This window comes from Kwoniella dejecticola, chromosome 3 (assembly GCF_000512565.2).
Source record: "Kwoniella dejecticola CBS 10117 chromosome 3, complete sequence".
NCBI classification, from domain to species: domain Eukaryota; kingdom Fungi; phylum Basidiomycota; class Tremellomycetes; order Tremellales; family Cryptococcaceae; genus Kwoniella; species Kwoniella dejecticola.
Window position 1 is genome coordinate 2182284 of NC_089303.1, and position 27460 is coordinate 2209743.

At 48.1% G+C, this 27460-nt stretch overlaps 11 protein-coding genes across 11 annotated transcripts; 6 read left to right on the forward strand and 5 right to left on the reverse strand.

The window, feature by feature from the left end:
- Nucleotides 1-402: 402 nt before the first annotated feature.
- On the forward strand, nt 403-2272 carry I303_103172 (uncharacterized protein; the record flags this gene model as incomplete). Its single annotated transcript, XM_065968709.1, has 6 exons — nt 403-552; nt 613-675; nt 757-1102; nt 1183-1729; nt 1794-2091; nt 2165-2272. The coding sequence occupies 6 exons, from the start codon at nt 403-405 to the stop codon at nt 2270-2272; spliced, it is 1512 nt and encodes a 503-aa protein (XP_065824781.1).
- Nucleotides 2273-2339: 67 nt separating this feature from the next.
- On the reverse strand, nt 2340-4595 carry I303_103173 (uncharacterized protein; the record flags this gene model as incomplete). The annotated part of the gene is made up of 5 exons (XM_018406518.1): nt 2340-2955; nt 3034-3562; nt 3621-3990; nt 4077-4127; nt 4581-4595. 5 exons carry the CDS (start codon nt 4593-4595, stop codon nt 2340-2342), a joined length of 1581 nt encoding a protein of 526 aa, XP_018265012.1.
- Nucleotides 4596-5593: 998 nt separating this feature from the next.
- I303_103174 (uncharacterized protein) lies at nt 5594-6142 on the reverse strand (the record flags this gene model as incomplete). The annotated part of the gene is made up of 1 exon (XM_018406519.1): nt 5594-6142. One exon carries the CDS (start codon nt 6140-6142, stop codon nt 5594-5596), a length of 549 nt encoding a protein of 182 aa, XP_018265013.1.
- A 730-nt stretch (nt 6143-6872) lies between these two features.
- I303_103175 (uncharacterized protein) lies at nt 6873-8724 on the reverse strand (the record flags this gene model as incomplete). Its single annotated transcript, XM_018406520.1, has 4 exons — nt 6873-7107; nt 7175-7300; nt 7391-7487; nt 7563-8724. 4 exons carry the CDS (start codon nt 8722-8724, stop codon nt 6873-6875), a joined length of 1620 nt encoding a protein of 539 aa, XP_018265014.1.
- A 296-nt stretch (nt 8725-9020) lies between these two features.
- Nucleotides 9021-10961, forward strand: I303_103176 (uncharacterized protein; the record flags this gene model as incomplete). The annotated part of the gene is made up of 8 exons (XM_018406521.1): nt 9021-9191; nt 9246-9386; nt 9481-9591; nt 9643-9805; nt 9920-10046; nt 10160-10406; nt 10486-10591; nt 10705-10961. The coding sequence occupies 8 exons, from the start codon at nt 9021-9023 to the stop codon at nt 10959-10961; spliced, it is 1323 nt and encodes a 440-aa protein (XP_018265015.1).
- Nucleotides 10962-11527: 566 nt separating this feature from the next.
- I303_103177 (uncharacterized protein) lies at nt 11528-12381 on the forward strand (the record flags this gene model as incomplete). The annotated part of the gene is made up of 3 exons (XM_018406522.1): nt 11528-11771; nt 11861-12143; nt 12222-12381. The coding sequence occupies 3 exons, from the start codon at nt 11528-11530 to the stop codon at nt 12379-12381; spliced, it is 687 nt and encodes a 228-aa protein (XP_018265016.1).
- Nucleotides 12382-12617: 236 nt separating this feature from the next.
- I303_103178 (uncharacterized protein) lies at nt 12618-13844 on the reverse strand (the record flags this gene model as incomplete). Its single annotated transcript, XM_018406523.1, has 3 exons — nt 12618-13266; nt 13328-13695; nt 13839-13844. The coding sequence occupies 3 exons, from the start codon at nt 13842-13844 to the stop codon at nt 12618-12620; spliced, it is 1023 nt and encodes a 340-aa protein (XP_018265017.1).
- A 1424-nt stretch (nt 13845-15268) lies between these two features.
- On the forward strand, nt 15269-16319 carry I303_103179 (uncharacterized protein; the record flags this gene model as incomplete). Its single annotated transcript, XM_018406524.1, has 3 exons — nt 15269-15428; nt 15496-16015; nt 16085-16319. The coding sequence occupies 3 exons, from the start codon at nt 15269-15271 to the stop codon at nt 16317-16319; spliced, it is 915 nt and encodes a 304-aa protein (XP_018265018.1).
- Nucleotides 16320-18843: 2524 nt separating this feature from the next.
- On the forward strand, nt 18844-19467 carry I303_103180 (uncharacterized protein; the record flags this gene model as incomplete). Its single annotated transcript, XM_018406526.1, has 3 exons — nt 18844-18857; nt 18923-19002; nt 19091-19467. The coding sequence occupies 3 exons, from the start codon at nt 18844-18846 to the stop codon at nt 19465-19467; spliced, it is 471 nt and encodes a 156-aa protein (XP_018265020.1).
- Nucleotides 19468-19759: 292 nt separating this feature from the next.
- Nucleotides 19760-21274, reverse strand: I303_103181 (uncharacterized protein; the record flags this gene model as incomplete). Its single annotated transcript, XM_018406527.1, has 3 exons — nt 19760-20210; nt 20311-20857; nt 20917-21274. The coding sequence occupies 3 exons, from the start codon at nt 21272-21274 to the stop codon at nt 19760-19762; spliced, it is 1356 nt and encodes a 451-aa protein (XP_018265021.1).
- Nucleotides 21275-24313: 3039 nt separating this feature from the next.
- Nucleotides 24314-27343, forward strand: I303_103182 (uncharacterized protein; the record flags this gene model as incomplete). Its single annotated transcript, XM_065968710.1, has 8 exons — nt 24314-24329; nt 24397-24896; nt 24999-25247; nt 25353-26006; nt 26099-26280; nt 26364-26865; nt 26979-27125; nt 27236-27343. The coding sequence occupies 8 exons, from the start codon at nt 24314-24316 to the stop codon at nt 27341-27343; spliced, it is 2358 nt and encodes a 785-aa protein (XP_065824782.1).
- Between the last annotated feature and the right edge of the window lie 117 nt (nt 27344-27460).

Sequence of the window (27460 nt, forward strand, 5' to 3'; positions counted from 1 at the left end):
TCTATCTTCACCAATTCACACAAACCTCGACAAGAGATCAATTAGTGGGTTTCACGGGTAAGAAGAAGACGCAATGTCGGTACTCGGTGACGGACATGATGATTGCTTCCGAGTTTCAGCATACAAACTAGGGAAAATAGTGAAGATGTACACAGTCAACAGTCCGGTCTGCACAAACGTGTTCACCTTTCAAGCGGGACAAGAACACGACTTTGAGGTCCTTTCGATCAGAATCGCAAGCAACGTTCCACCTAGTCATGGTGTCTGCTTCATTCTCTTAACATGCATTATCGGGCCAATGAATAAGCCATTAACTCTACCCGGTCTTTTTTCTCAGTCTCAGCCGGATACTGTACCTCTTGTAGCGACGTCAAGGCTCGGAGAAGAGGTTAATGCTGAACAATGCCCGAACTATTCGAATATCCCTGTCAACTTGAGATTTGTTCCCGTATGGTGGTGCGCTGGAATGCGATCTGTAGTCTGTGCGATTCGGTTTGGTGTGACGAACACAACACCAGGCAAAATCATCCATGTATCTTGCTCGAGGATATAGTGAGTATACCATAGCCGGTATCAAGTTGAATGACACTTTACAGACAATCGTCTTTTTAGGAAGACTATGAAACGAAACACGATGCAATCGGGGAGGCTCAGGAGGCGGTGGATAAAGCTAGAGTGAGTACTACGTCCGGTACAGTAGATTCCCCTTCCGCGAAACCTCGTCCCACTGACTGACTTGACCTGGGCGTGGTACAGGTTGTCCGCCTGGTTGGCGAGGCTCAATCGTGTAGAGAGTCGTTGATCGCAGAGATCAAACTCTTGAGACCCGGCTGTGATTTCACCCTTGAGATCCCCAACTACGACGCTCTTTCCCAAAAAGGATGGTTTGCCGACTGCAACATCCATCTTCCTATCACTTTCGACGATGGTGTCAAGTGGTTCATCAGAGTCAGGCAAAGAGGGCGAAAATCGCCCGCGGAAATCACTGATTCTATCATCCGAAGTGAAGTCTGCACCCTCAACCTGCTTAAAAGAAGCGGTATACCAGTCCCTGAAGCTTGGTTACCCAGATACCTCCAAAAGGGCTGTACAGGAGGTGAGAGTAAGTATTATCCTGCTATATTTCACGGCCATATTCGTCTGGATTGCAGTATACTGATATGTGCTATGTGAACATGTCAGGACTTCCTATCAATTACTTTTTCTACGAAGTCATCGAAGGTAAACCACTGCATCTCCCAATCGACGGACGAGACCCCATCGAGCTACCTGAAGATGAAATGAGAGCATTTGTCGAAGAGTACGCCAAACTCCAAATCCGCTTCGCCGATATGAAACTGCCTTTCAACAAGATTGGCTGTCTAGTACCTGCTGGCAACGGTCTGCCCGATACCTCCGACGAATCCCTAGAAGTCGGTCCTATCTATAACAGAGGCACATTCATGAAACCAACTCCACCATACGTGTTTGGGCCCTTCTCGACTATCGAAGAACGCTACCTTGCTCATATCGACGCGACACTCGAATATATCCTCAGAGGCGCGTTACAAAAAGATCTGATCATCGAAGATTATCTCTGGCATCTAGAACTGCGTGAATATATCCAAGTATCAAGTCAGCTGAATACTCCGGCATGCGAGCCGGTATTCATCAAGCACGCCGACGAACGTGGCGACCATTTGATGCGGGATCATGCCGGACACATCGTCGGTATATTGGACTGGGAATGGTCAGTCGGATTTGTGCTCAAACTTCTCGCTGAGTAGAACTTCGAATTCATCTAGTAATCACAGGGCTTATGTCACCACGAAAGAGGAAGCGTTCTCCGCACCATCTGTCTTCAACCTCAATCTCAACTTCTGGCGATTTGGCGATAACTCCCTTCGACCCATCGAACAAGCTCTAATTGACGCTTATACACGTCTGGATCGGCCAGATCTCGCTGACTGCGTCCGTGATGGTAAGATCTATAACAGGCTGGAGATGATAGGACAATATGATCCGATGTGGGCTAAATCAGGGTTCCGAGAAGTATTTGGAAACAATATTCCGGCCGACTTCAACCCACCAGAAAAAGATTACGATTGGGTCGTATATGCCATGAGACGGTACGAGACCGATCCAGGCTTCATCAAGCTCTTGCAAGAATGTGATTGGACAATAGCAACAGCGGAGAAGGAAGCGGAACGAAAGAGGATACTGGAGGCTAAACTTGAGAAGGAATATGCGAAGCGGAAGGAAGAAGCAGTACGAAGAATGGAAGAACCCTTAGAGAGAGCAGCGCAGGAAAGACAGAGACAACTAGAATTACATGAAGCCGAACGGAATTTGGGATCATCCTAGATCTTCCCTTGATATCTTACCATTTTGTCTTGCACTCGTGGTTTCCTCCTTTCTGCACTCGCCCATTGACCGGCAACTCTGCGTTCTTTCTCTCTTTCTTTGACTTTGGTCTGCTCCAAGATTCGAGCTTCTTTCTCAGTTTGTCGTTGTACAAAACTTCGACTCCACCAAAGTTGCCTTTCGGCCTCTCTGTCTTCGAGACCGTTTCCTGCTGCGGCTCTCTCCTTTTCCAGATCATATCCTGCTCTCTTGAATATGGTGTCAAAGCCTTGATCCGAATCATACCTGTCAATCAAGTACAACCGCCAGTCTGGTCCTAAGTCTCTTGGAGGTCGAAGTGTATCAGGTCGACTATCTTCAAAAGCATCCAGCAAAGCCCATGACGAACACTTGTAAATGAACTTCGTAGTGAATGAACCGATTCCCCCCAGATGGGTGTATTTCTTATCCTTTCTGACGAATTCAGCCAGATCAGGCCGATTCGATTCTTCGTAATAATCAATCAGAATCTGTTCGCATGGCGTGAAAGTGGTCTGATCGATGTATGGGACTCCTGTCTTGCTAATGAATTCAGGCGCGGAGAAGGCTTCTGCTTTGGTGGTTAGAAAAGCCCTATTTACAGATTCCGTTTGGGTCAGCCCATTAGATCGAGTGGTGACCATGTCTTGGGATCGAAGAAATGGTGCTCACCCTTCCCAGTCGATTGTAGCCATCATATTCCCTTCTTCGTCTCCCATAAATTGATCACCCTTGGCATCCGCATGACGAATATAAACCTCTTCAACGGGCTCAGCTAGCTCAGGGCAAGTCTCTACTAATTCTCGGAGGAGTAAATGCCACAAATATGCATCCAAAATTTCTGTTTGTTCAGATAAACCATCCCTTATGTGTGAGAGCGCTATGTCGATCTGAGAAAGAAATCGATCTTGGTTACTGGCAAATGGACCTGGGAAGTAAGGTGGATCGAGGTGATGTACCCCGTTCAAACTGATAAGAGGCCCAACCTCAGGCGTTTCCTTTTCGTTGTCTGTGGAGACTAGACATCCGATCTCGTTGGCTCTGAAGGAATGCCCGGATAAGACGATCTGGTGTTTACCGTGATCTTGAATTAGACGGATCACTTCTTCACTAGGCTCTCTCCAGTATTTGACACCCATGTCGAAGGTGGATAGACATTTGCCTTGGAGGAACTCGTAGAAAAAGTAAATGAGACTCGTTCCTGCGCAGCGGGACTCATCAGTGAGGTCAGATCTCTCCATTGAACCTTCCACACGCACCGGCAGAGGAAGCCTCTTCGGGAGTGATCGTATCGCTATGGGAAATCGAAGGTAGCCAAGCTTGCGGAGAAGCTATGTTCTGTTCTTTCAGCCAATTCAGGGTAACGACTTCGCTTTGCATCACTTGTTTTTGAATCGCCAGAATGGAATCGCTATGGTGATCTTGTCGGATCCTCACCAGCCATTTGAGCCCATCATCGAAGACCAGAGGGACATGGAAGTTGATAGATCCCTGGACACTCGTGTTATCGGCCATTTGCAAAGGATCGTCCGGTGTAAGTAGCTGAGATCGATGACCCGGGCGGAGAGCTTCTGCAGCATGTTCAATGCCCGTTTGATGGCTTCTCACTGCCGTGAAGAGTGAGGTGTACTGACCGAAAATTGAGCTTACACTGATATGCGGTACAGGCCTGAATACTGTACGATTGGCGGCAAAAGTCTAGCAGGTGGACATACCTTGGTAATTTGGGTATTCCTCTTGATTTGATTTTTGGCAGGAGTATCTCCCTGGATCAAGATAGCCTTCAGCGTCTAGTCACGCAATGAGATAATGCCGGAGACTTACATTTTTGATTGCAATCAGACAGCTATGGAAAATCTCATGCTGATGATCTTCACAATACACTTTTTGACACAGGTAGCAAGTTGTCATAGGCGTAGCGATCAATTCAGCAGCGCAGTTTTCATAGCAGCACTTGGTTCTTGATAGGAAGAGCATATCTGGTTGATCTGAATCTAATAAAATGAACAACGAGTGAATAAGTTACCAAGTGGAAAGAGCTGTGTTATTTGGTGTATTTGAGTGCATACAATAATATGGTTGACGGTGATGTAGCACGATGATTCGACGATTCGATGATTCGATGATTCGATGTTTGCGCAGTAATCTTCAAAGCGGCGGTGCTGTTTGATTTTTCAAGGTACAATCAGATACACAATGCCCAGTCCACCTCGACTCACGGGTCCTTTGGTCATGTTCAGGTCATGTACAGTGTCGTCGCTGTCGAAGCTCAATAAGCTTGTCCATCTCCTCGCGGCACACCAAGAAAAGTGGTACGATAGAAGAGTGAGGGAATCGGCGATTTCTCTCGCAGTTGACGATCTGGCGAGGCTCACTCGAATTGTCCTCTTGATTAAGTGAGATCTTTTTGGAGGATTTATGAGGGGCAGTACGATCGGCCTGGGACAACTCTTCGCGTGGCAGTGCACGCTGGTTGCTGTTGTTCTTGTCGGCATCTGAGATGCGTCGTTTTCTCGTATCATACTTCCGGGGGATAGCAGGTTGGTCACGCGAGTTTCTTTTCCTTTTCGAGGCCGACGTGACGCTCGTGCTCTGATCAACACCATCTGGTGTGGCCTCGCCGTCGAGCAGGCAAGTACAGTGTTCGATAAACTCCGGCGAGGGACCAGGCAACCGTTCAAGGGGTGTATTTGGGTTGATACTCTGATCAGCAACTAACTTAAACCCTATTCTGGATAGTTGCCATATCCTCTCGTGCCCAATTGAAGAGATACGGTACAGCTGCATTCTCTCTTCGACTGTGGTATATTTCAAGGCCGGTGCTTTGACGTCGTCCTCTCGATAAACAGATAGGGACAGTGGGAACAGGTTGTCCATCTGAGCCTAGCGTAGCTCTCTAAGAGTAGTCCGGCGGCCGTTGAATAGCACAACATCGGAAACTTCCATAGCGATGAGGTATTCTCCTTTGTCATGATCACACTCTAAGACACACAACCTGCTAGACCAATTATTGACCATGACACATCCCAACCACGTTCCGGCCGTAAAACTTCCCAGACACAGCTGACCTATAGCTTCTTCCGCTGCGCGCCTCGCTTGATGGCGAAACCCCTCCTTCAGACCATCTCCCTTAGCATACTGAACGGTGAACAGGACTGACGGGAGGTAATGATAGAGATCGACGCCTATCTTGAGAATGCACACGCTTAGATCCGGTCGTCCCATTTTTGGGTTATGGTATAGGCAGTTGTGTCGTGACTCCGAAGCCTGAGAGCCAATGATGTTGCAGACACTGTTGTTTGTCGGAGCTGGAGGTGGAGAGGCTACGGTGCTGTCGTCGGAAGGGATTGAAGACGCTTTCTACACGCGTGACCATGCTGAGTAAGCACGTCATCCTAGTCTCACGGAATATCGAGGAGCCTGAATAGATGGAAAGTGCACTAACATTGTTATTGAGTGAAAGCCTCTTGTCCAGGGGTATACCAACTAGATGACCTAGCGGTATACCGAATTCCACCCCGGCTTGGAGATACAGGACTTTCAATTGCCATTCAAAAGTACCAGATAGTACTCGACACCAATCTTGCTGGAGTTGAAATTCAGTTATCGTTGCCTTGGGCGCGCGGCCTTCGTCGATGACCGATCGCAGAAGTCTCATCACTGCTCTCGTATGACGGCGGTCCTCTTCCGAGTCGATAACAGGCAGTTCGCGATGGCCTACCTGCAGGAATAAGCTGAAGGTCTCGTTGCTGTTGAGGTATTTGCTAGGGATCAGAGACATGGCGAAGAGGTGTGATGCATCGAACGCAGCGCAATGGAGATGATCACTGCATTGTCGATGTTGTTCAGTACTCGTATATGAACGTCCTCAGACTACTACTGGCGGGTCGAAACGCTGAGATAGCCGGAACGAGATTGAGGCTTTTTGACAATCATGTGCTGCTAGTACGTACTCGTCTTCAGATTTCTCATGTCGCGCTATGCGATATTCTTTACAAGATGCGAGCACATGCTATACCTGACAGGCGATCAGAAAGGGTGGACAGATATAGGTATGATGGTAAACTCTCCAAAGAGACCAGGTCCACCAGATCAGGTAACGAGCAGGAAAGGCGAGACAGCGAGAATGGTCATGAGCAGAGCAACGGTGAAAGAATCGCCGCCTGGGATGGCCTATGAAGAAGGCGTTTCATACAAGGGAACGGGAGAAGTACCCACAAGGTCTCTACCAGAATGAGCAATAAAAGAGGGCGAGCCAAGGATAGACTCGTAAGTGGTGCATCCGTTGTCAAAGAGGTTTAAACATTTTGAAGAAGTACGATACCAACTGTCATAGTGGAGATGATGTCGAAGCCATCCAGCTGTTGACATCGCATATTGAACACTGTGTGTGATATAGAGATGGTCGCATTTCGAGATGATTAGCTGCAAATGCAGCATATTCAAGCAAATCACCTATACAGTGATAATCGAGTCTGGACAATTCGTGTGAATGTACAAAGAGCTCCGCTTTATTCGTTATCCTCCCTGACTTTCCACTTCAGCACCTCCAGAGTACTCTTCGCATCAACCGCAGAGGAATGTCCCAAATCTGAGGTTCTATCTTGAATGAAATGACCTAGCTTTTCTTTCACTATATCTCGCAGCGCTCGTCTGAATGGCGGTCCTTTATCGTGGGGGAACACTACCGCTGTGTCGATGATCTTGCTATGTAGTAGACGAAGCGCCCGAAGATCATTTTCCAAGCTAAATAGGATAGCAAACTGTCAGCATGGAGGATATGGGTAATCTTGTACAGATCTTGATTACTCACCCGTGTCCAACGATGATCGTATCTGGTCCGATGAACATACAAGCGGCCGCGCGCACGGCTGGCAGATCCATGATAGCTGTGTCTAGCTGATCAGAGGTAACACCGGAGAATCGAGTATTCACGTCTCTATGAGGTACTGTCAACTTATTCTAAGACCTCCAAATGTCTCCCGAGCCACTTAATATTTCGGGGATATGTCATATACAAAATACTCACAGAACAGGTACAGTCTGCCGCACTAATTCGTCTAGCAGTGTTTCTCCGTTCTCATCCACAATCGTCACCCTTCCCAGCGTTACGCCAGCGGTCGTTTCTGACAGACAACAATAATGTAATTTAGCATATACCCGAATTACAGGGAAGCAAACAAGGAACGGATTCAACTCACGAATCATCTCGCAATCCATAGCGACCACATTAGTCCACTTGCCCAGACCGCCCTTCTTGCCAACTATATCTTCCACAGTCTTGTATCCTACTCTTTTGGCCAGCTCTCTATCGTCATCACCATGGCTGAACACGTGTATGTAATCTTGACATCCTTGCTCGCCCCTTTCCTTCGCACAACAGGTATATATCCATTTCCTTCTACCCTCTATACGCTCCGGTACCGGTCGTCCATAATGGTATTTACACTCCCCTATTCTTCCTTCTATATCTTTCGACGAGACTACGAAGGGGACTTTACACCTTGAGCAGGTATGTTCTTCGCCTTCTCCATCCGGCTTCGAACCCGCTATATCGGAACTCAATAAATCCGGATCATTGGGATTCGGATATCTCCAAATGTCGAACTGATCTAAGGGTAAGCAATATTGCTCGATCTTGTGTCGGGACAATTTGGATGCCTTTTCCTTCTCAGCAAGTTCGAATGCTGCTCTTGATTCTTTGACTGTCCCTACGGAAGGATGGTCGACCGAGTCCGGGGGTGGTCGACGGGAAATCGACACGGCAGCTTGATGGATGGCAGTCTTGTATATCCTCACATTGGACGATACCGAAGCGGTTTCGGCTTCTTGAGCGAATGCAGAAGTATGTGCAAGTTCAGGTGAGAGATGTAAAATGGGTTTATACAATTTACTGTACTGGGTGTAGAGTGCGTTCAAGCCTTTCTGTCGGTCCGGTCTAGGGTGGGGTGACGGCTTCAGGTTGATAGGAAGGGTGGGAGGGCGAGAGGTATTGACAGTGTTCGACAGGGACGAGGAAGTGGTAGTAGGTCTCGTTTCCGCTGCGGGTTGTTTGGTCTGTGGCACAGGCGTCGAGTCGGGTTTGACATCGGATTTGACTATAGGCTTGCGAGGACTGCTTGTTTTCTTGATATCGCTCGACCCATTAGACGTGACTCTCTTGACTATACCCCTTATCCGATCCTCTTCATTATCGTCCGCTCTTCGCTTTACAGGCTGCCTGATGGTCGACGGTACGTCGGTCCTCGGAGGGAGCGTGATTCTAGATGAGGATGCTTCGGCATGAGAGAAGAAACAACGAGGTCTGCCGCAAGAGGGGTCCGGGCATCGAGCGGGAGTGAGCAGACCGAGATTTGAGAACATTTCAATTCGATTTCCCTTGGGCTATGAACCCATTCAGATGTCCGATCTACGTTACTGGTCTATCCGTCGTTCGATGCATCTGTCGGATGATGATTAGAGAAGTAATCAGCTATTAACACCAAGTTGTCAAAGTTGTCAACATTGCCGCCGCCGAAACCGCAACTTCCGTCGGAAATTTTCACACTCAATGCCTGCCGAATTTAGAGACTTGCCGTCCACCTTAATTCTCTTCCCCTCTCAATTTCCTCCTACTCATTGCTCCTTCAGCAGTACGACACCACAGGTCCGATCTCAAGATGTCGCAAGCTGCTTTCAGATCGCCCCTCCGAGCTGCAAATCCGATTCTGCCGCGCCCTGCAATTTACATCGGCCGCAGGCATCAGTCGACCTCCACCCCTTCGTCATCTTCAGCTGTACCAGCACCGCAGCAAAATGAGTTAGCTAAAATCATACGGGATACGATCCGAGTACGCGTGCTCCGATGATGTTTATGACCATAACTCATGTTGGTATCTCTGTAGGCAACAGGTCCTATACCCCTTTCGAGGTATATGCAATTTTGCTTATCGCATCCGACCCATGGATACTATCAAAAGGGAGATGTCTTCGGCGAAAAGGGAGATTTCATAACGTCACCTGAGATATCGCAGATATTCGGTGAAGTAAGTACACCTAACCTCAGACCAAGTTGACTGGACCAACTCGTACAGCGGATGAGTGATTCTGTCCAACAGCTAATATGTTTTGGATTGATAGCTAGTCGCGATTTGGTTCTTGACGAGATGGATGGAGGTTGATTCGCCGACTCGGGTGAGAATTGTGGAGCTTGGACCAGGGAGGGGCACTTTGATGGATGATGTTCTACGTGTGGGTCACCGGCGACTGCACAACAAAGGTCTGGCTAACGGACCATAATAGACCTTGTTCAATTTCCCCGGCATCGCCCAATCTATAAGATCGATACATCTTGTCGAGAATAGTGAATACTTGCGGCAGGTCCAAAAGAAGAAGATTTCAAAGAGGATAGAGGGCAAAGATGTGGATCTGAGCTGGTATACTGGGATCAATGAAATACCGGAATGTGAGCTTAGACTATAACTCTCGTTGTCCTTAGTATTCTAATTCTCCTCAAGCATCCATCTCGATTCAGCACATCGTGACTCAAGAATATACAGCTGACCCTTTTTTCATCCAGCCGATGATACATTCACGCTATTTGTTGCCCATGAATTCTTCGATGCTATGCCTATAAATACCTTCGAGAAGACGGATATGGGCTGGAGGGAAGTACAAGTAGACAACGATCCCATGCACGGCAACGGGTAAGTCACGGACATCTATCTCCGGCCGGCCTTGATGAGATATCAACATTCGCATCTCCCTTCGCCGCTGTCTTGCGAAAATCTTGGCCTCATAGCTAAATACTTATCTTCAGCTTGTCAACGCAAACATCTAAATCTGGTCTTCGTTTATCGATCTCCCCGTCTCCAACTCCCCTCTCTACCGTTCTTCCAGCAAGTTCACCAAGGTTTGCCAAGCTATCTACGGGCTCGAGAATAGAAGTATCGCAGGATACTTTTAAGATCATGCGTCGGATAGGCGAACTTCTGGGCACAGGCAAAGGCGGATGCGGGGTAGTGGTGGATTACGGGGGAGATCGGTCATATGGACAGTCATTCAGGGTGAGCTCAACACCTTTTCTTGCTTAGCAATTCCTACGTTGACTCAGCAATTCCTCCGTTGACCGACTTGATAATCTAGGCATTCAAGAATCACAAGATCGTGGACGTGTTTGACGATCCCGGAAATGCTGATCTGACGGCGAATGTGGATTTCGCTTATTTGAGGGAATCATTGGCTGGTACGGGTGAGTCGCAGCTTTTCAGTCGCACTGATCCCTTTCTATACTGCTCTAGCAACATCTCAGATCCAAAAAAAAAAAAAAAGGTTCAACATGCTGACAGAGCTCGACATGTATAGGCACATCTGCGCTTGGCCCGATATCACAGGGTTCTTTCCTCTTATCGCTAGGTCTACAACCACGCTTGCGAAAACTCATCGACGCGGCGACCAGCGAAGAGCGGAAAGAGGACATTCGCAAATCAGCTCAGAGACTGATAGATCCTCTGGGGATGGGCGGTCAGTATCAGGTTATGGGGATAAGCAGTGGAGAAGTAACGGAGGAGATATATCCATTCATCACACCGAAAAAGGAGAGCAAGGTGTTGAAGCCCTGAATCTCATGCATACATGGCAGTCACATGCGTCGTCTGCGTCCCTTATGAGTCTTACAGTGGTCATTAGCTCGTCTCTGCATCGCGCCGTTCAGTCGTAAGATCGGACCCGCAACAGGTCGATCCTGCGGGCTTAGTAAAGCCTGCGGCTACTTCCGAAAGATAATGATTTGTAAGCTGATTATCAGCATCATCGCCGTCGGTCTCTCCTGCGCGCACCCCTATGATGATGCATCCGAATCTATCCTATCTTATCGTATGACGTGACTCATCATCAACCTTTTCTTTCACATAGGGGATCGTCTGCCGGGTTTCATGTTCCGGCGGACAGGACAGACGCGGTTGATGACCAAGATTCCAGCTTACAAATCCCCTCTCCTCTGATAATGGAATTCAAACCTTATTATCTCGATCGCTTTCTAAGCGTATCGATAACGATATCAGGCTATAAAAGATGTAGACCTTGTGCATGATGATATTTGAATTTCCTTGCATACGCATGAAAATAATAATTATCTCACTCAGTTCTCACCCCGATCTATACAACTAGAAAGTAGAACACTCATAGCATGTCCGCCATCTCACCAGTAGTCCTCATTCTTGGCTCAGGCCCCAATATCGGTCAAGCCGTTGCTCGACTATTTGGATCGAAGGGCTACAAAGTAGCCCTTGCCTCGCGATCAGTCAAAGAAGCTGAAAGTACCGATAACCATTTAAATATCCCGAGCGACTTCTCCAAGATCGACGATGTCGTTAACGCTTTTACCAAGGTCAAACAGGTATTCGGCCCGCCAAGTGTGGTGGTCCACAATGGTAAGCCGGGATAATGCAGTCTGCTTTCGCACACGATCATCGAAGCCGACAGAAGCATACTTATGTGTGTAACTGTTTTCGTCATATAGTCAGCGCATCAAGCTTATCACCTCCCGACGACCCCTTCGCCCTCTCTTACGAAGAATTCAACAAAGACACAACCATCAATATCCACAGCGCCTTTATCGCTGCTCAACAAGCCGTCAAGTCCTTCACAGAACTTCCATCGACTGCCGCCCGAACTTTCATATACACGGGTAACGTCCTCAACGTGCAGATACTTCCTCGCTTCATCTCCCAGGGAGTCGGTAAATCCGGGGGAGCACATATGATCTGGGCTGCGTCAGCAGTTTACAAGGATAAAGGGTACAAGTGAGTGACTCACTCCCATCCGTACACCGTCTGATACGTGTTGGACCCTTGAGGTATGCTAATACGACTCGGGTATAGGTTTTACTATGCGGACGAGAGGAAGATTGATGGATCACCGAAATATCGAGTCGATGGAGATGCTCATGCTGAGCTTTTCTGGGATTTGGCCAACGCTAAAGCGCAGGGTCCATGGATGCAGACTTTCGTTAAAGGTGTAGGATATCAGAAATTTGATTGAACCGCAATCCCGCTAGAACAGGCTAGACTCCTACTGTACCTTTGAGCTCACATACGTGTACTTCACATCATGCAAAATGTTACGTGCCATGTTACATCCCGTGAATGTATTTCTGGCTTAGCAACCAGGCTGAAAGGTTTGTTCAAATGTTTGGGTGCGCGACCACGCTCGACAACATTCGGCTTGATTATGCATGCGAGAGTTCATGCTTGGGCAAAGAATTCAGTCATATAGAATCAGGTTGGTAAAATCGGTAAACCCAGCTGAGCTAGTCTCCGATGGTGGAGTTCCATCTGAGCTCGGGCAGCGGGAGCAAGTCTATCAAATGCCTCAGCCTGTTTTCTTCGATTTTCCTCCTGGTTTCTTCGATTTTCCTCCTGGACCTTAGCTAGAAGTTCCGCCCTTATCTGCTGCGTCAAAGCATCCCATTGCTCAGCGGACAGATGGGAGTAAGGCAAATCGGGCACCTCCGCCCTGGGTCCGATCTGCTCCACTGCTCTTGCCTCTTTGCCCTCGTCCCAACCGCACTTCGCGAGCAAACTCTGCAAATGTTTGTCAGCTGAGTGTCGATCGATTAGATAAAGACGCCATGAGGGTCCCAAGCGGAATGGTGGATTGAAATCGGAGGGGATCGACGGTCCGAAAGCATGAAGGAGATCGCTCTGATCATACGGGCTAAAGGACCCATGTGTGATCGTTCGCAGCCTTTCGTAGATCTTTCCGCTTCGAACGTGGTTCGCAAGATCCTGTCTTCCTAACTCCTCATAGCTAGCTGCGAGGATGACCTCAGACGGAGTGAGGTCACAATGCGGGATCTGGGAGTCGTCCCTTTTATGTAGCCAGGCCGGACCCGCGAAGGCTTCGGCTTCGGTAGTCACGTATGCCCTACGCCGTATGTCAGCGTTCGACAACCTTATCCATGTATTCTTCCGCCTCTTTTGCTCACCATTCCCAATCAATGACCCCTGTAAGGTTATCATTCTCATCCACCATGATGTGATCCCCTTTGGCGTCTCCATGCTTTACGTAGCCGCGGGTGAGTGGTTCGGCCAGCTTGTCACAGCTTGCCACTAGCTCCCTGAGTTGCAGATTCCACAAGTAGGCTTCTAAAGTATTTCTGGTACAAATCCTCTCCTCAAAGATGTACTGCAAAGCAACATCGATGTGAGACAGATATCGTTGCTGGTTATTCATGAACGGTCCCGAGAAGTACGGAGCATGTAGTCGATGCAGGATGTTTGGCGTGATCAATGGTCCGACAAAGGGACCGGCATTGGGGCTCGCGTCTTCAGGATGCGTCAAATCGTGCGCAGACTGGCGGTCAGTAAGATATAAAAGACGTGGCCAGATGACAAAGCGGAAAGCCTCTTTTCTATCACATCTTAACAGCCAGCAACTCTTAGCCGATCACATCAAAACAATCTGCAAAGCAATTCAACCACGAACACCTCATTCACCAGCATCGGCTTACCAGTGACTTAAACATAGAATAAACATAGAATAAACATAGAATAAACATAGAATAAACATAGAATAAACATAGAATAAACATAGTCCATCATGGCGTGAGTGCTTGGTTCATCTGAACAAGACACAGCTGACAGGCCGTGTCAGCTATTGCAATAACTGCTTTTCCACCACAAATAACATGTCCTCTCAATATCCTCTTTCTTGTGTTTACTGTGGGTTGATACAGGCGGTTGAGGTGTCCTGCACCAATATTCCTGGTCAATGAATTGATCGTTCCCTTGTCATCTCATTCTAGTTGCATATCCGATCGCATCGCACGCCAGATTGGAAGCCGCGAACGCGTACAACACTGCGAACGACGATCTGGACGCGGCGGTCTTACGACAGTTCGAAGATTCATTGGCCGCAGCTGCAGTCGCTGATGCGGCTGCTGTCCCGATTGCGGCGGAACAGGCGCTGAGGAGCGCGGATGCAGTACTAGCTATCTGCTATCAAGAGGTGACCATGTTCGCCGTATGTATTGTATTACACGGCCTCAGCTTAGCCGAAAGATGTCTGAGCAAATAGATCAATTATGTTTGTACATGGGAATGAGGCGAATGCCAGCGAGTGTGAAGGGTTGCTGTCATCTGTCGGTCGTGTACCGGCCTGGCGAGCCAAGATAGCATACAATCGCCGTTGGAATACAAGACGCAATCAGCTGTTGTTGTCTTCATGCCCGCTGAACCCTCTTGCTCCACAACAACCGTCACCATACCAAACAAGGGTCCTTTGGTCTCGGAGAATTTGAAGGCAAAAGGCATGCTAGCGCATGTTGCAAGCGGAGTAAGCGCATCAAGTTCATCTCAATTATGATCGTTCGCCTTCTTCAATCGACATCACATAGCAAACATGAGCTTTTTCAAGAGGATGCAGTGCCAATTCACCGACTGCAGCGTTGTAGTCGTTACCACCGCCGACTCGATCTGTAGCGCATGTCACCAGACCTTTTGCGACCTGCATAGGAACGATCAAGCCCATAGCTGCAACACCAAAAACAAATTGGTATGATATTTGATCTGTCTCAGCTTCGCCAATCAGGAAACTGATGATGGTGATTGTGCGCGACATCGGATCGTAGGCTCGAGACGAAATTCAAAGGCGCATGGTGTGCTCGGCTCATGGTTCTTACGGATATAGCTGACTGGTTGCATAGTCACAACAGCTTCTCAGCCGTCTCATTTTGCATACAGGACATATCCTCCAGTCAGCGAGATCCCTTCGACTGGGTCACTCATGCTCGATCAATATCCCCCGTGATGCCAAAGATATCTGGCAGGATAACAGTGTTCTGAGCGGTTCCCCCAATGTCCATTTTCCACTTCTCTTCGATGACGGCGTCAGATGGTTACTTCGGGTGCGGCAAATTCGCAGCGGAATGCCTGTTCCAGAGATACAACGCCTTTCCATCCAGAGCGAGGTCAGTACCCTTCAGACCTTGAGACTCATTGGAATACCGGTACCTCAAGCATGGCCAGCAGGACCCGAGGAAGAAAAGGGAGACGCGCTTACTTCGAATGCCAACGAGAAGATGTACCGTACGTATATCAATATACCCTTCTCAGCGTATAATGGCGAACAGGCGGTCTAACTCCTCTGAAGCAGTTCCGGGTTTCTTCTACGAGCACCTTCCCGGGAGCTGCATGCCAATCCGTCACACTACCATCAAGGACTATCATTCAGTGGACGAGAAGACTATCAGACTGATCGAAGAGTACGGGAGATTTCAGATCAAAATGTTCGATCAACCTATCAGAGTGAATCAGATCGGATCGCTTTTATTATCGGACCAAAGCCGAGACAAGCATATTGTGGGACCAATGTTGAGCTTTTGGGGGCTCAATTACCTCGATCCACCTTACCTACCTGGTCCATTCCGCGCCAATCGAGATAGATATCTGGCTCAAATCGACATTGCCCTTTCACATATCAGCAACGGCTTCATGAGCTCGGTTCATACCTTAGATGCGTATCTATGGCACTTACTACTGAGGGAGCTGGTAGAGGCGTGCCCTGAGCTGGAGCAGGACCAAGAGGAGGGCTTCATCCGTCACGCAGATGCCAAAGGGGATATTTTCTTAGTAGATGATGAGGGAAGTCTAACAGCGATATTGTATTGGGAGAAGTGAGTACGAGGGATTTATGTTTGATCATAATGAGTCTGCCGAGCTGAAGTATTCCATACGACGCTTAGTGCTTATGTGACCACCAAAGCAGAAGCTTTCTCATCCCCACTATTCCTCTACAACACCTACGTCTCGTATGAGGACAGACATGAATTTACACCTAGAGAACAGATCTTGATAAATTACTACGAGAGGTTAGAGCGACATGACTTGGCAAAATGCGTCAGGAAGGGCAAGAAATATCAACAACTCGATACCATTGGTCGATTCAACCCGAATTTTGGAAGAACATGCTCGCCGTAGCAATTGATGGACGCGTTCATCGACACCATTCCTAGCACGTTGAGGCCTCCTCTACATCTTGGTCCGGAATGGACAAATTACATGGTTGAGCGGTATCAAGATCATGAGGGATTGGAAAAGATACTATCCGACAGCCGATTTCAGCTTCCGAATGTCTCAACATCAACCGACCCAGGAACAGCAAAATCTGATAGTTTCAGGTGGTACGACATGACCGGCGAAGAGTGATATAAGGCAAAGCAAAGCCATATAATGCAGAGAGCAGAAGACCGGAAAAAAAGAATGGATAGAGTGTTTCCAAAGGCTCAGACGAGAGACGCGGAGCCAGAAGATGATAATGCGGGGAAACGTGAGAGAGCGCGGAGGTGGAGAATGCAGAAGGCAAAGAAGGTGGAAAAGCTGTGGGCTCCAGTGTTAATCAACAACGACAAGCAGGATTCTCCCGCTTGCCTCGAATGAGGCCTTCTGGTGTTTCATTCATGATTCTGCATTTCTCACCATCCAATCACTCATACTTTGACCACCCAGTGCGATACGCGCCCCTTTCTTTAATAGGTTCGACTGGATAATTGTTGGATCAGCAAATACCTCTAAGTCCAAAGCAATCTGTGGCGTAACATCTTTTCAGATACGTACTACTCGCCATTCGGGCAATTATACTCCTCCTCTTCTTCTGCATACGAATCGTCCAATTCATCAGCGTCGTAGTTTTCCCGCTGCTTTGCCGCCTTCAGAGCGCTCTTAGCGTCGATGAGCTCGTTGTACGCTTTAATTAGCGCTGCTCCCACTTCAGTCTCTTCTTTGGCTTCCTTGAAGTCGGTCGGGGTACGAGTTTCTTCGTACTTCTCGTGCGCGTCCCAGTAAACGTCTCTCTAGTTGTCTCTCTCCACTCGCGCATCTTGAAGCTGGCCGCCTGAAGATGACAGTGTCATTAACATCAATTCCGTCATCAGCGGTAGTGAACGGTAGAGCACAGAACCTACAAACAAAACACATATCGTCATACTGATCGTGCCAATCATCTTCCTTTACGTACATCTTACACTCTTCTCTACTACAGTGGAGGGGACAAGTGGCTGGATCCACGCAGCTACGAGTGGCCCAGATTGGTGCAAGTCAGTGCGCGAGCGATGGTGGCAAAACTCAGTATGCGATAGCAGCCAGGCCTGTCTCAAGCTCACACATGCTCTTCCTCGTCCTCTTCTGCTTCTTCTTCCAAGTCAGCCTCATAGCCGTTCTGAGTAGACATGATAAACTTGCTGAATGCAAATTAGTGGTAAAGCTGAATGTCAATAGACGGATCACCCGGGATATAGTCGTTGAGCAACAGTATTTATACTTCGTACAGCTATCATTTACCGTCTGATCAATTCCGCACGAGAAGCTGATCGCTCGACACGCCTCAGAGCGCAACAAAAGGGTGACTTCCGAAACGCTGATGTGACTTCGAGGGGTTGGTAAATGTGTACCGTCTTGATTCTTTCTCGATGGGGCGACTTCTGAAACTGTGTGTGTCGATGGTCTTCCTCCACACAAGCCTTTCGGATGCCAATGACTTGTGATCTTGCAGCAAGACCATACATGAGGGCTACAACCTAGCATGCAAACCTCAAGCTAAGTAGTCAGACACCTATCAGCTTCTTGCTCGATATAAACATTGACGGCACTGTCCGAGGGAGAGCTACATCGTTCTATTGATTCATGGCTGAAGTGTGGCGATATCCCAGAATCGCTTAATTCGCGATTAAGATCTATCCTGTGTCTCCGTCCTTTCTGGCAGTTTGCCTTCGACCGGATAATTTCATTGGAGAAGGTGTGCTTTTCCCCTTCCGGCCAGACCGCTTTTATCGCCTTTGACACTTGTATACTTACAAGTTTTCTGAGCAGTAGCAGGATTGCAGTCGTGTGTCAGATATCACCATCACCGATAGGGACCCTGTTTCGATTCCACTTCACCACACAATCCGCTGAAGCAGATAAGCAAAGGCATCCGCAGATAAAGTACGCTACGGTACAGTCCGTGGAACCCTATGTACAGTATGACTCTCTGGTATCGTGATGAGAACAAAAGGACGTCATGCCAGAAGGTGCAGTGTATGTACAGGCCTGAATATCACTCATACACTGAGCGATACAATTGTGGACTTCCGACTTAAGTGTGCTAGAGCTTCGGTACATAGAGTGGGTAGGCAACCCGAGCTCTGTACACAGCGCGGACAGAAGCATTTTACACATCACAAACCACTCACTTCAAGGAGGAGATGCACTGCCATCGACAAAACATCAGACCCCCTCAGTACACTCTTCGAGGCTTATTGTTCTGTCATTCGTCGGAGAGAGCTGCAATCGGTTCGAAAGGTATAAATATGGCAAAATGTCTTGCTTTTTTCAATTTCGTTCTCCAACAGCTTCTCGTTGAGCACATTCACATCCTCCTGTTCCACAAGCCGCTCGAATCTTCATCTTTCCCAGCGCCTGCAGAGGCTTACTTGCTCTTTGTACCACATCCAATTGCTCTGTCAAAATGTCCAACGAAAGGTAAGTCTCCTTTTCAGACTTACTCAATGATCATGACATTCGCTGATCGTCTTCTCCCTTGACAGAGAATGCAGTACCTGCGACAACATCATCACTACGCAGACCTGTTCCCCTTTCTTCAATGCTTTGGCTTACTGCAATCATTGTAAGTCATACTTTGTTCAAGCGGGAAAGACTGTACAGTAGGGGTTGGAACGTCGTGCCTGACCCATGGATCCTCTTTTGTCCCGCAGGTGGTACAGACAAGTTGCGAGATAGTCGATACACGTTATCACAAGAAGACGAATACCAAGAAGCCAAGTCCGATCCCGAGGATGCCCAACAGGAATACAACCGTATTGCTAACGCTCTTGATAGAGCGTCCAGAGAGCTGGATGCCGCCCAAGAGAAGTACAACGAGGCGAGCTATGCTCTTCGACAGGTCCAAGAGCAGCTCAGAACTTCCAAGAAAGATTGCTGCCAAGCGAATGAGGATGATACGGATGAAAGCGACTGGGAAGCGGAAAATGGTACGGAACACGATAACTCGAACTACCTTCAAGCGGTAGCTGAAGGTGAAGAGGACGAAGAGGATGAAGAGAATGAAGAGGGCGAGGAAGATCAAGCCTAAGAACAAGTTCTTACCTTGACACCATCGACGCCGCGCCTGTGAGTACAGAAGCATACGCACTTGATTCGAACGCATCCACCACCAGCTAATCCACGGGATGCTCTTCACTGTTGTAGCTCCAGATTCACGAAGCTTGCGACTGTTCCTTGTCGTGACGAGTTATGTGGCTAGACGTGTATAGGCGCTCCACACGTATCCATCTCCTATCTGCCATGAGATGTGCGTGGTAGACTGTTCATAATCATGTGTCGATGCAGTTGATTTGTGTATGACAAACTCATTCGCGATGTGTTCAACGTTGCCTTTGTTTCCAGAATTCCTCCCTTGACCTTTTCTTCTTTAGTTCTACCTCTTTCCTCGTTTTTTCCTTGTCCCATCCCACTTTCTGGATGAGATACTGCACAACAGGATTGCTTTGGTATGGATCAATACAATATATCCACCAGTCTTCATCAAAAGTACCATTGATCGGAGGATTGAGATTGAATGGCTTCGTAGCTGCAAAAGCCTTGATGACACCTCTGGGGGAGCATGTATGGTCAAATCGGCCGATGAAAGAGAGGTGATTGTATATTCGACCATTCGTCAGGCATTCCGCGAGATCCGCCCGACCAGCCTTCATGTAAATCTCTATCAGTATGTCTTCGACCGCGCTGGTTTTGTTGTTGCCGGCGGCAAAGGTCGGTCGATCGAATGCAAATGTTGGAGAGGAGAAAGCTTCTGCTCTGGTTGTGACGTAAGCCCTGAGGTTCAAAGTTTCGATTGTCAGTATATCAACTTTTACAGAAAATGCAATGTAGCCACTACAAAGTACTACGACAGAAACGCCCAGCAGTGACTCACCATTCCCAGTCTATGATTCCGCTGGTATTACCTTTCTTATCACCCATGAATATGTCCTGCTTGTCATCAGCATGTCTGACAAAGACCTCTGCCGGTTCTGCCCTCAGCATATCGCAGGTTTCGACCAACTCCCTCAGTTCCAAATGCCAGATGTACGCTCCTAGTGGATCATGTTGACACAGATATCCGTTCTCAATGTGTTGTAACACTATATCCAGCAGTGTAAGGTAACGTTCTTGGTTGTTTGAGAAAGGCCCAGGGAAGTAAGGTGGTTTGACGTATTGACCGCAATGATAGGTAACTAATGGTCCCACATATAAGTCTTCCTGAGACGCTTCATCAACGGATCCACTAGAATGCGATCTTAGCGAGCCTATGAGTCGTTGTCGAATTGGAGCGTTTGATATAGCTATTTGTGTATTGGCGAAACCTTCCAGTATACGGCGTATTCGCTTTCCAGGCTGAGCCAAGGAATATGGACCTTTCCGATTGATCTGAAGAGCAGTGCCACTCAGATACTCATAGAAGAAGTAATCTAGTGGTCTATCTATACTCCGATGTCAGCTCCCAACCCGCGGAACAGTCAGATGCCTGTTGAGAACTTACCTTGGTACGCCTCCGCCGTCCTTAGCGAGTCCGGCATCCACGCATTGGGTACAGCAGCCCCAGCCCGTTTGAGCAGTCGCAAGGTCGTGATCTCACTGTCCAGTACAGCATGTCTAATTTCGAATGGCGGATAATCTCCATGATCTTGCTTCAATCTCAACAACCATTTGACGCCATCATCGAAGAAGATGACGAGATGGATGTTGATCCCGTTCCACATTTTACTATCCACCATAGACTGGGCATCTATTGGGATCGACAGAGTGGCAGAACATCCCTCCCGTATCCTTTCAGCGTCTTGCTCGATGCTTGGCCGCAGCTGGCGTAGATGCTGAAGTAAACTTTCGAACTGATTCATTGGAAATTAGACGCACCACCCCTCACTGTCTGGACGACTGTAGGCGTAAGACCGTTTGAAAGATGACCAGCATGACACTCACTCGGCGGAGATTGCTCTGCAGCGCGTATTTTTCTAATTCAAGACGATCGTTCATCTGTCCGAGCTGCGATGTATCACTTCATCAGCTGAATCAGGACAAGGCTAATTATCGGTACTTACAATCTCATCATCTCTCCCGCAAGGATGAAAAGGTCTTTCGATGTGCTCGGGGCACCTAACCATCCTACAGACTCGACAAGTTGAAAGGCCATGCGGAACTACCAATTGCTCACAGCCCGGCTGATCGCAAACCTTCTCTGCGATGTACATATCGTCTATCGGTGGTCCAAGGCAAGGTAATGTATAGAGGCTGATGCGAAAAGTGAAGGATTCTATGATATGCTTATCGTACTTAAGCACTTGGGGCATCGTTTGATGGTGTTTCAGCGACAAAAGCACTGCTGCCTTCACCTCCACTCGCCCTCGGAGATTTTCTGACTAGCGAGCGCAAGGACCATCATCGCAAAGCACGCGACTGCTTGATCGGGAGCTCTTTAATGCTGACCGATCCTGTCTTGACTCAAGTGGATTCTCGTGGAGACTTTGCGGACTTTGAAGTATCTGTATGGCGTCTCATGATGAAGCGCTGAGCCTGATTCGCATTTTCATACAATGACCGTCAGGATAATGGACTCGCGGCCACAAGGTGACCAGGGCAAAACTTTTGTGATACATGTGTCCAATCAGATTTCGGACAGTACAGCCATTGATGCCCTCGATAGAGCTCAGCACACAGTGAACGGCACATACAGTGTACAGTGCTAACAACCAGCTGAATGAACATCTCCTAGTTAGAGTATCCGATAACGGGGATACCTCAAAGACCAGACATGATTACGGAATATTATAGGAAATCGTCATCCACCGTCTAGATCACTCCCTATGTTTCCCTCATTCCACAATACTAATCCAAGTCTCCTCTGTGCCCTTCCAAATCCACAGCGACACCCAATTATTCGATACCACATGACCCAAAATTTCATCTATGACCGCTGTGCGTAGATCCAAATCACGGAGCTCCGCTATGAAGTCCCCTAATTCCATCATCTGAGCCCGTGGCAGAGAGTACAGGTAGATGTATGAAGGTTGCGGGAGTAGCAAGAGAGGTGATGTATGGGTGTTGTGATGATTTGTATGTGGCGAAGTGCCAAGTTAAGATACAATTAGCTGAGTGAGCATAATCCTCCTCTGCGCGGTGGGTAAAATTGGGAGAAAGAAAAGACACACCTTTGACTCTTGCTCGGCTAGTAAGCTATAAGCATTCTGAGCTAAAGAGGGTATCGTCTCTTTCTCCTCTGCTGTCGTGGGTGGTGAAGGTGCGTTGTTGGTATATCCGGAAGTAAGTGACGCCATATCGAAGGTCCACTTTCCGATTCTCGAACAGGTGAGTTGCGCTTAAAAGCTTGAACAGATCTACGCTGAGAGGTGATCGGTGCCTGTACGAATTTAGCTTGTGTCGGTCAGAGGTAGTATGGTTATATCTCTCCGGAGAGTTTCGGGTAGATGGAGAAGTAGTGATACTGCAGACAGGTTTATGTTTGTATTATAGGTGAAGAGTATCTGATGAGAAAGATTTGATGGAGCAAGCTATGGGATTGTTGAGGCTGATCGAAACAGAAGGTGGTGATAGCGATGAATTCAGCGGCCAGATGGATGTTACCGATTTTGATCCTGAAAGGTTCAGCGAAAGGTGTGTGTCCTGTTTGTGTGATGCTTGAATTACCGTTGCGATTGTTGTGATTGCTGAAAGGCCTTCCGAGATTGTTCAAGGTGGGGAGAAAGGGAACACTGTTTAGGTGGCCAAGGTGGATATCAACCCGTTGATTGAGTTGGTAGAGCTTTCGGATCTTGAGTATGAGCGGCGGGCTCTGATGGCCAAACAGCGGTCCTATGCCCTTTCACAATGACTGAGAGCTGAGTGAAGAATCGATATCACATCTTGATAATATGAGAAGAAGTGACAATTATATCACAAGTCAGTCCTGTTATTTAAGCTGGACGTGAGATGAAGATGGAAAATGTAGCAGGTTGGGGAAGATAACAACATGCTATAAAGATGAGGCACGAAGTTGTTGTGATCCGACTAGAACGAATTCACAATGTAATTAAGTGATGTACTGTAGCCTGCAGTATATCGGCCAAGGAACAGTCAGTACTGTATTCTTCTTGTTCCGGTTAGTTTATCTGCCCTTCTCGTGTTGTGTTGGATGATTCTGTGTATGTACCCTCTTCTGAGCTTGGACGCCCTGCTCTGCTCAAGTGATTGACTCTTCTGCGCCAAAATTTGACTTTGCTTTGTACACATGTTGTGTGTTTGGTTGTTTGATCGGTTCGCTGATCGGACGAGTCGCCGGATTGATTGGCATCAACGTGTTCCATGCAAAACGCCACACCGAAAGTCCTGGCGAGATCGGTAGCTTGCAGGTGACTTTACTGTTGATCTCTGCATTGCACGCTCTTCATCGAGCATGAGTACGACAGAAGCAGTGAGCCTCATTGTCGTAAACACAATCATCGCCTTGGGGTATGTATGATCTGATTAGTCTCGTTACCCATATGCGCGATACTGTACCTTGACCACTTCGACATCCGGTTGTCTGTCTCTCATTCATGATCTAGGGTGTTATTTGACTTGGCTCACCTTACACGACAAGCTTAAAGAGAGTGTTGAGGAGTATCATACCAGACAGACTCAATTTTTCCACCCGAATATATGCATGGGAGTATCCACATGTTTTGGAGATAGTGCACTTCGTTTTCTCATTGCACACGCTGCGAGCCTAACTGGGCTGGTCAAATAGTCGGCGCGCCTAAATCTCTAATTAACGGAGGAAGTCAAGATCACAAAAGATGATCACGCCTGCTCTTCGTAGTATTTCCTCCGACTTATGTGCATAACAATAGCATTGAGGAGTTATCCAATCACCTTGGGATACACTGCAAGAAGGAAGCGCGAGGATGTACAACGGTCAACGTGAGTCATCAGTCCGACAAGTCTACACAAACATCGAATTCTGAACCTGTTTTACCTCTTATTGCAGCCCCCTTCCAACCTCCGGGGAATTTACCGCCCTTCCCTCCCACTCGACCACCTGCACCGGGCCAAGCCTTCCCTCCCTTCCGCCCTCCTCCTCCCGGTTCATTCATCCCTCCGCCTTTCCCACCAAACTTTTCGCCTGGATCCAGACCGCCTCCTCCGACTTTGCCCATCTCTCCAGCCGGAGGAGTTAGTGGTCCACCTCAGACTCCAGGGTATGGCTCGCCCGTACCTGGCTTACCGTTCCGTCCGCCGCCATCCGGTCCCGGCGGAGCAGGATTCAATCAATTCCCACCCCCTAGACCCGCTCATCCTGGCTTAGGTCTTCCTCCTCTTCCAGCCGGATTACCCCAACCTCCTAAATTCGCTACGCCCGAGAACCCTGCTCAGAATCAACAGAATGGGACCCCGCCCGGATTCGTACGGGACGTGAAGACTACTAGTGTCTTTGTGGGGAGCATAGCACCTGGTATAGATGATGAGACGCTCAAGAACTTATTGAATGTACGTGATTCCCCAGCTGGGTTATTATCTTGCAGAGAGGGAGAGAGGGAAAGCAGGAAGAAAGGCTCTTCGTGTTGCTGACTTCTTGTGATACAACTGCAGGCTTGCGGACCATTGCATGAATTGAAGAGAGTATCAGGAGCGTCAGGTAAACCCCAAGCATTTGGATTTGCAGCATACGAGAACCCCGAAGTCGTACTCAGGTGCATACGGTGTCTGAACGGCGTGGAATTACCTGATCTGTCGCCTGAAGGCAGGCGGGAGAACAAGAAGAAGACTCTGGTAGTCAAGGCCGATCAGAAGACGCAGGAGTTCTTGGAGGAATTTGAATCCACTCTAGGCAGATCTGACGTGAGTCTCTTTCATCCTTGTCTGCTGGGGTTCTTGATCCTTGAGGAGACGCTGATCTAAAATTTCTGGGTTGTTTATCGATGCTTCTTGATTCCCCAATTGCAGACGGACGAAGAAGCAGATGCAGCTACAAGGAAATCCATCGCTCACATCGTAGCTCTCCTGACCGATCCAAACGCTCAGCATGCCGACGCACCGACAAAGACCAGCGGAGGTGATTCTCCTTTACAAGTGATAGTCCCTGCCCATCTGCAAGATCTTCAAGAGGGGGATTTACCTGAGAACCAGAGAGTAGCAGTTTTAGACCAGATCGCGATCTTCAGAGAGGCGTCGGCGAGAAGGGAAAAGGAGAAGAAGGCGATTGAAGATGAGAAAGAACGATTCAGGATAATGCAACAACATCAGAATCAGAATCAAAATCAGAGAACACCCATGGGGAATAATAGTAATTATGGGTATGGAAATCAAAGGGGTCTGGCGAGACAACAGCAACAACAGCACCAAGCTGAGAATCAGCGAAACTACCAGTCACAATCGCCAGCTGGACCAGGTGGAGGGCAGGGTCAGCAGACCCCGCAACAGAATGGGAATGGTGCGGGACCCAGTAGAGTTAGAGATCCTCAGGGCTATGATAAGCCCGTGGGGTTCGTACCTGCTCAGTCTGCGGAGGGTAAAGTCGACTCGGGAAGAACGGACGAAGAGGAGGAGGATTTGAGAAGGCAGAGGAGACAAAGGGAAAAGGACATAGCATTGAGAGATGTAAGTCAATTCAAATGTTTCTTCCGAATTTCTTCATATAAAAGTGCGATCGTCTGCTCACGTCTTATTCTCTCGTCACAATGACATTTTAGGCTGAACGACGGGTTGAACATCGAGAACGACTGCGTATAGAAGCGTTGAACAGAGAACTGGCTCAACGGAAAGCGCATGAAGATCTGATTGAACGGAATAGGAGGAGGCTCGAAGACCTGTATGAGAATTGGGATGATGACGAGATAATCGATAAGGGTAGAGAGCTATTCTACACCGATAGGTGAGTCGAGTCCTCACACAGTATCCCAATTGAGGCTATAGTGGAGCTGACACCGATGCCAACGTGATTGCCGTTGCTTACAGGGCAACATGGCGAGCAAGGAGACAACGAGCGCGACAACAAGAATACCAAGACGACGTGCGTGATCGACAACAGGAGGAAGACGAGCTCCGAGCTCTAGAGAAAGAATCAGAAGAATTCTTGAAAAAGCAAATGGCCGAATTGGCTGAATTGGAGGAAGAACAAAAAGCCAAAGGTCTCTTAACTGAAGATGCGGCGCCGATCAGGTTGAACTTGAATATCCCTGCGCCTGCTGCGCCGGAAGTGAAGCCGAAGAAAGAGGAGAAGGTGGTCGTGCCTCATAAACCGGTGATCTTAGCTGGAGACGATGAAGAAGAGAGTGAGCAGAAGAAGAAGAGAGCATTCATCAGACTTGATAATGATGATATCAACTCTGGTGATGGATTGACGGAAGCTCAGAGGATAGCTAAGCGGAATGCCAAGTTGTTAGAGATTAAGAAAGGCTTACCGGACAGAAGGAGGGATGTGTTTAGGAGTGCGATAGATTGGGCGGCTATCAATGAGGTGGGTCATACACGCTTTCGCTTGCCATCCGAGTTGTGGCATGTCATCAAGCTGCGAAGTTGAAGTTGAAGTCGACACTGATACTGGTGCTGATGCAATGTACGGTCAAACAGACACTGATAAATGAAAAGATCAAGCCGTTCATCGAGGGGAAAATACGTGATTTACTCGGCGAGTTGGATGCCGACTTGGTGGATTTCGTATTAGAGCAAACAAGGGAGAAGAAGGGGTCGGATGACCTGGTTGATGGGCTGGAACCTGTAAGTATCCTTGGGGAACGCTTCTGAGAGCAATCTGCGCTGGACTGAGCAGCTGTGATCGGACGCTACACGCTAAACGCTATACTAATCCTCATGAACCTGTCTTGCAGATTCTCGCCGAAGAAGCTGAATCGTTCGTCGCTCAATTATGGAAATTACTCATATTTGAGAGTGAAGCTTTCAAAGTTGGATTGAGTACTGGTGCGATGATGGTTTAATACTGGGACGAGGGAGAAAGAGAGGCGTGCTGGTGCAGAAGGTCAACAGTGACAATATTGTGAGCGTATATCCGTGTAAATGCATATAGAGATATGATCAGATTACCGTTCTCGCAA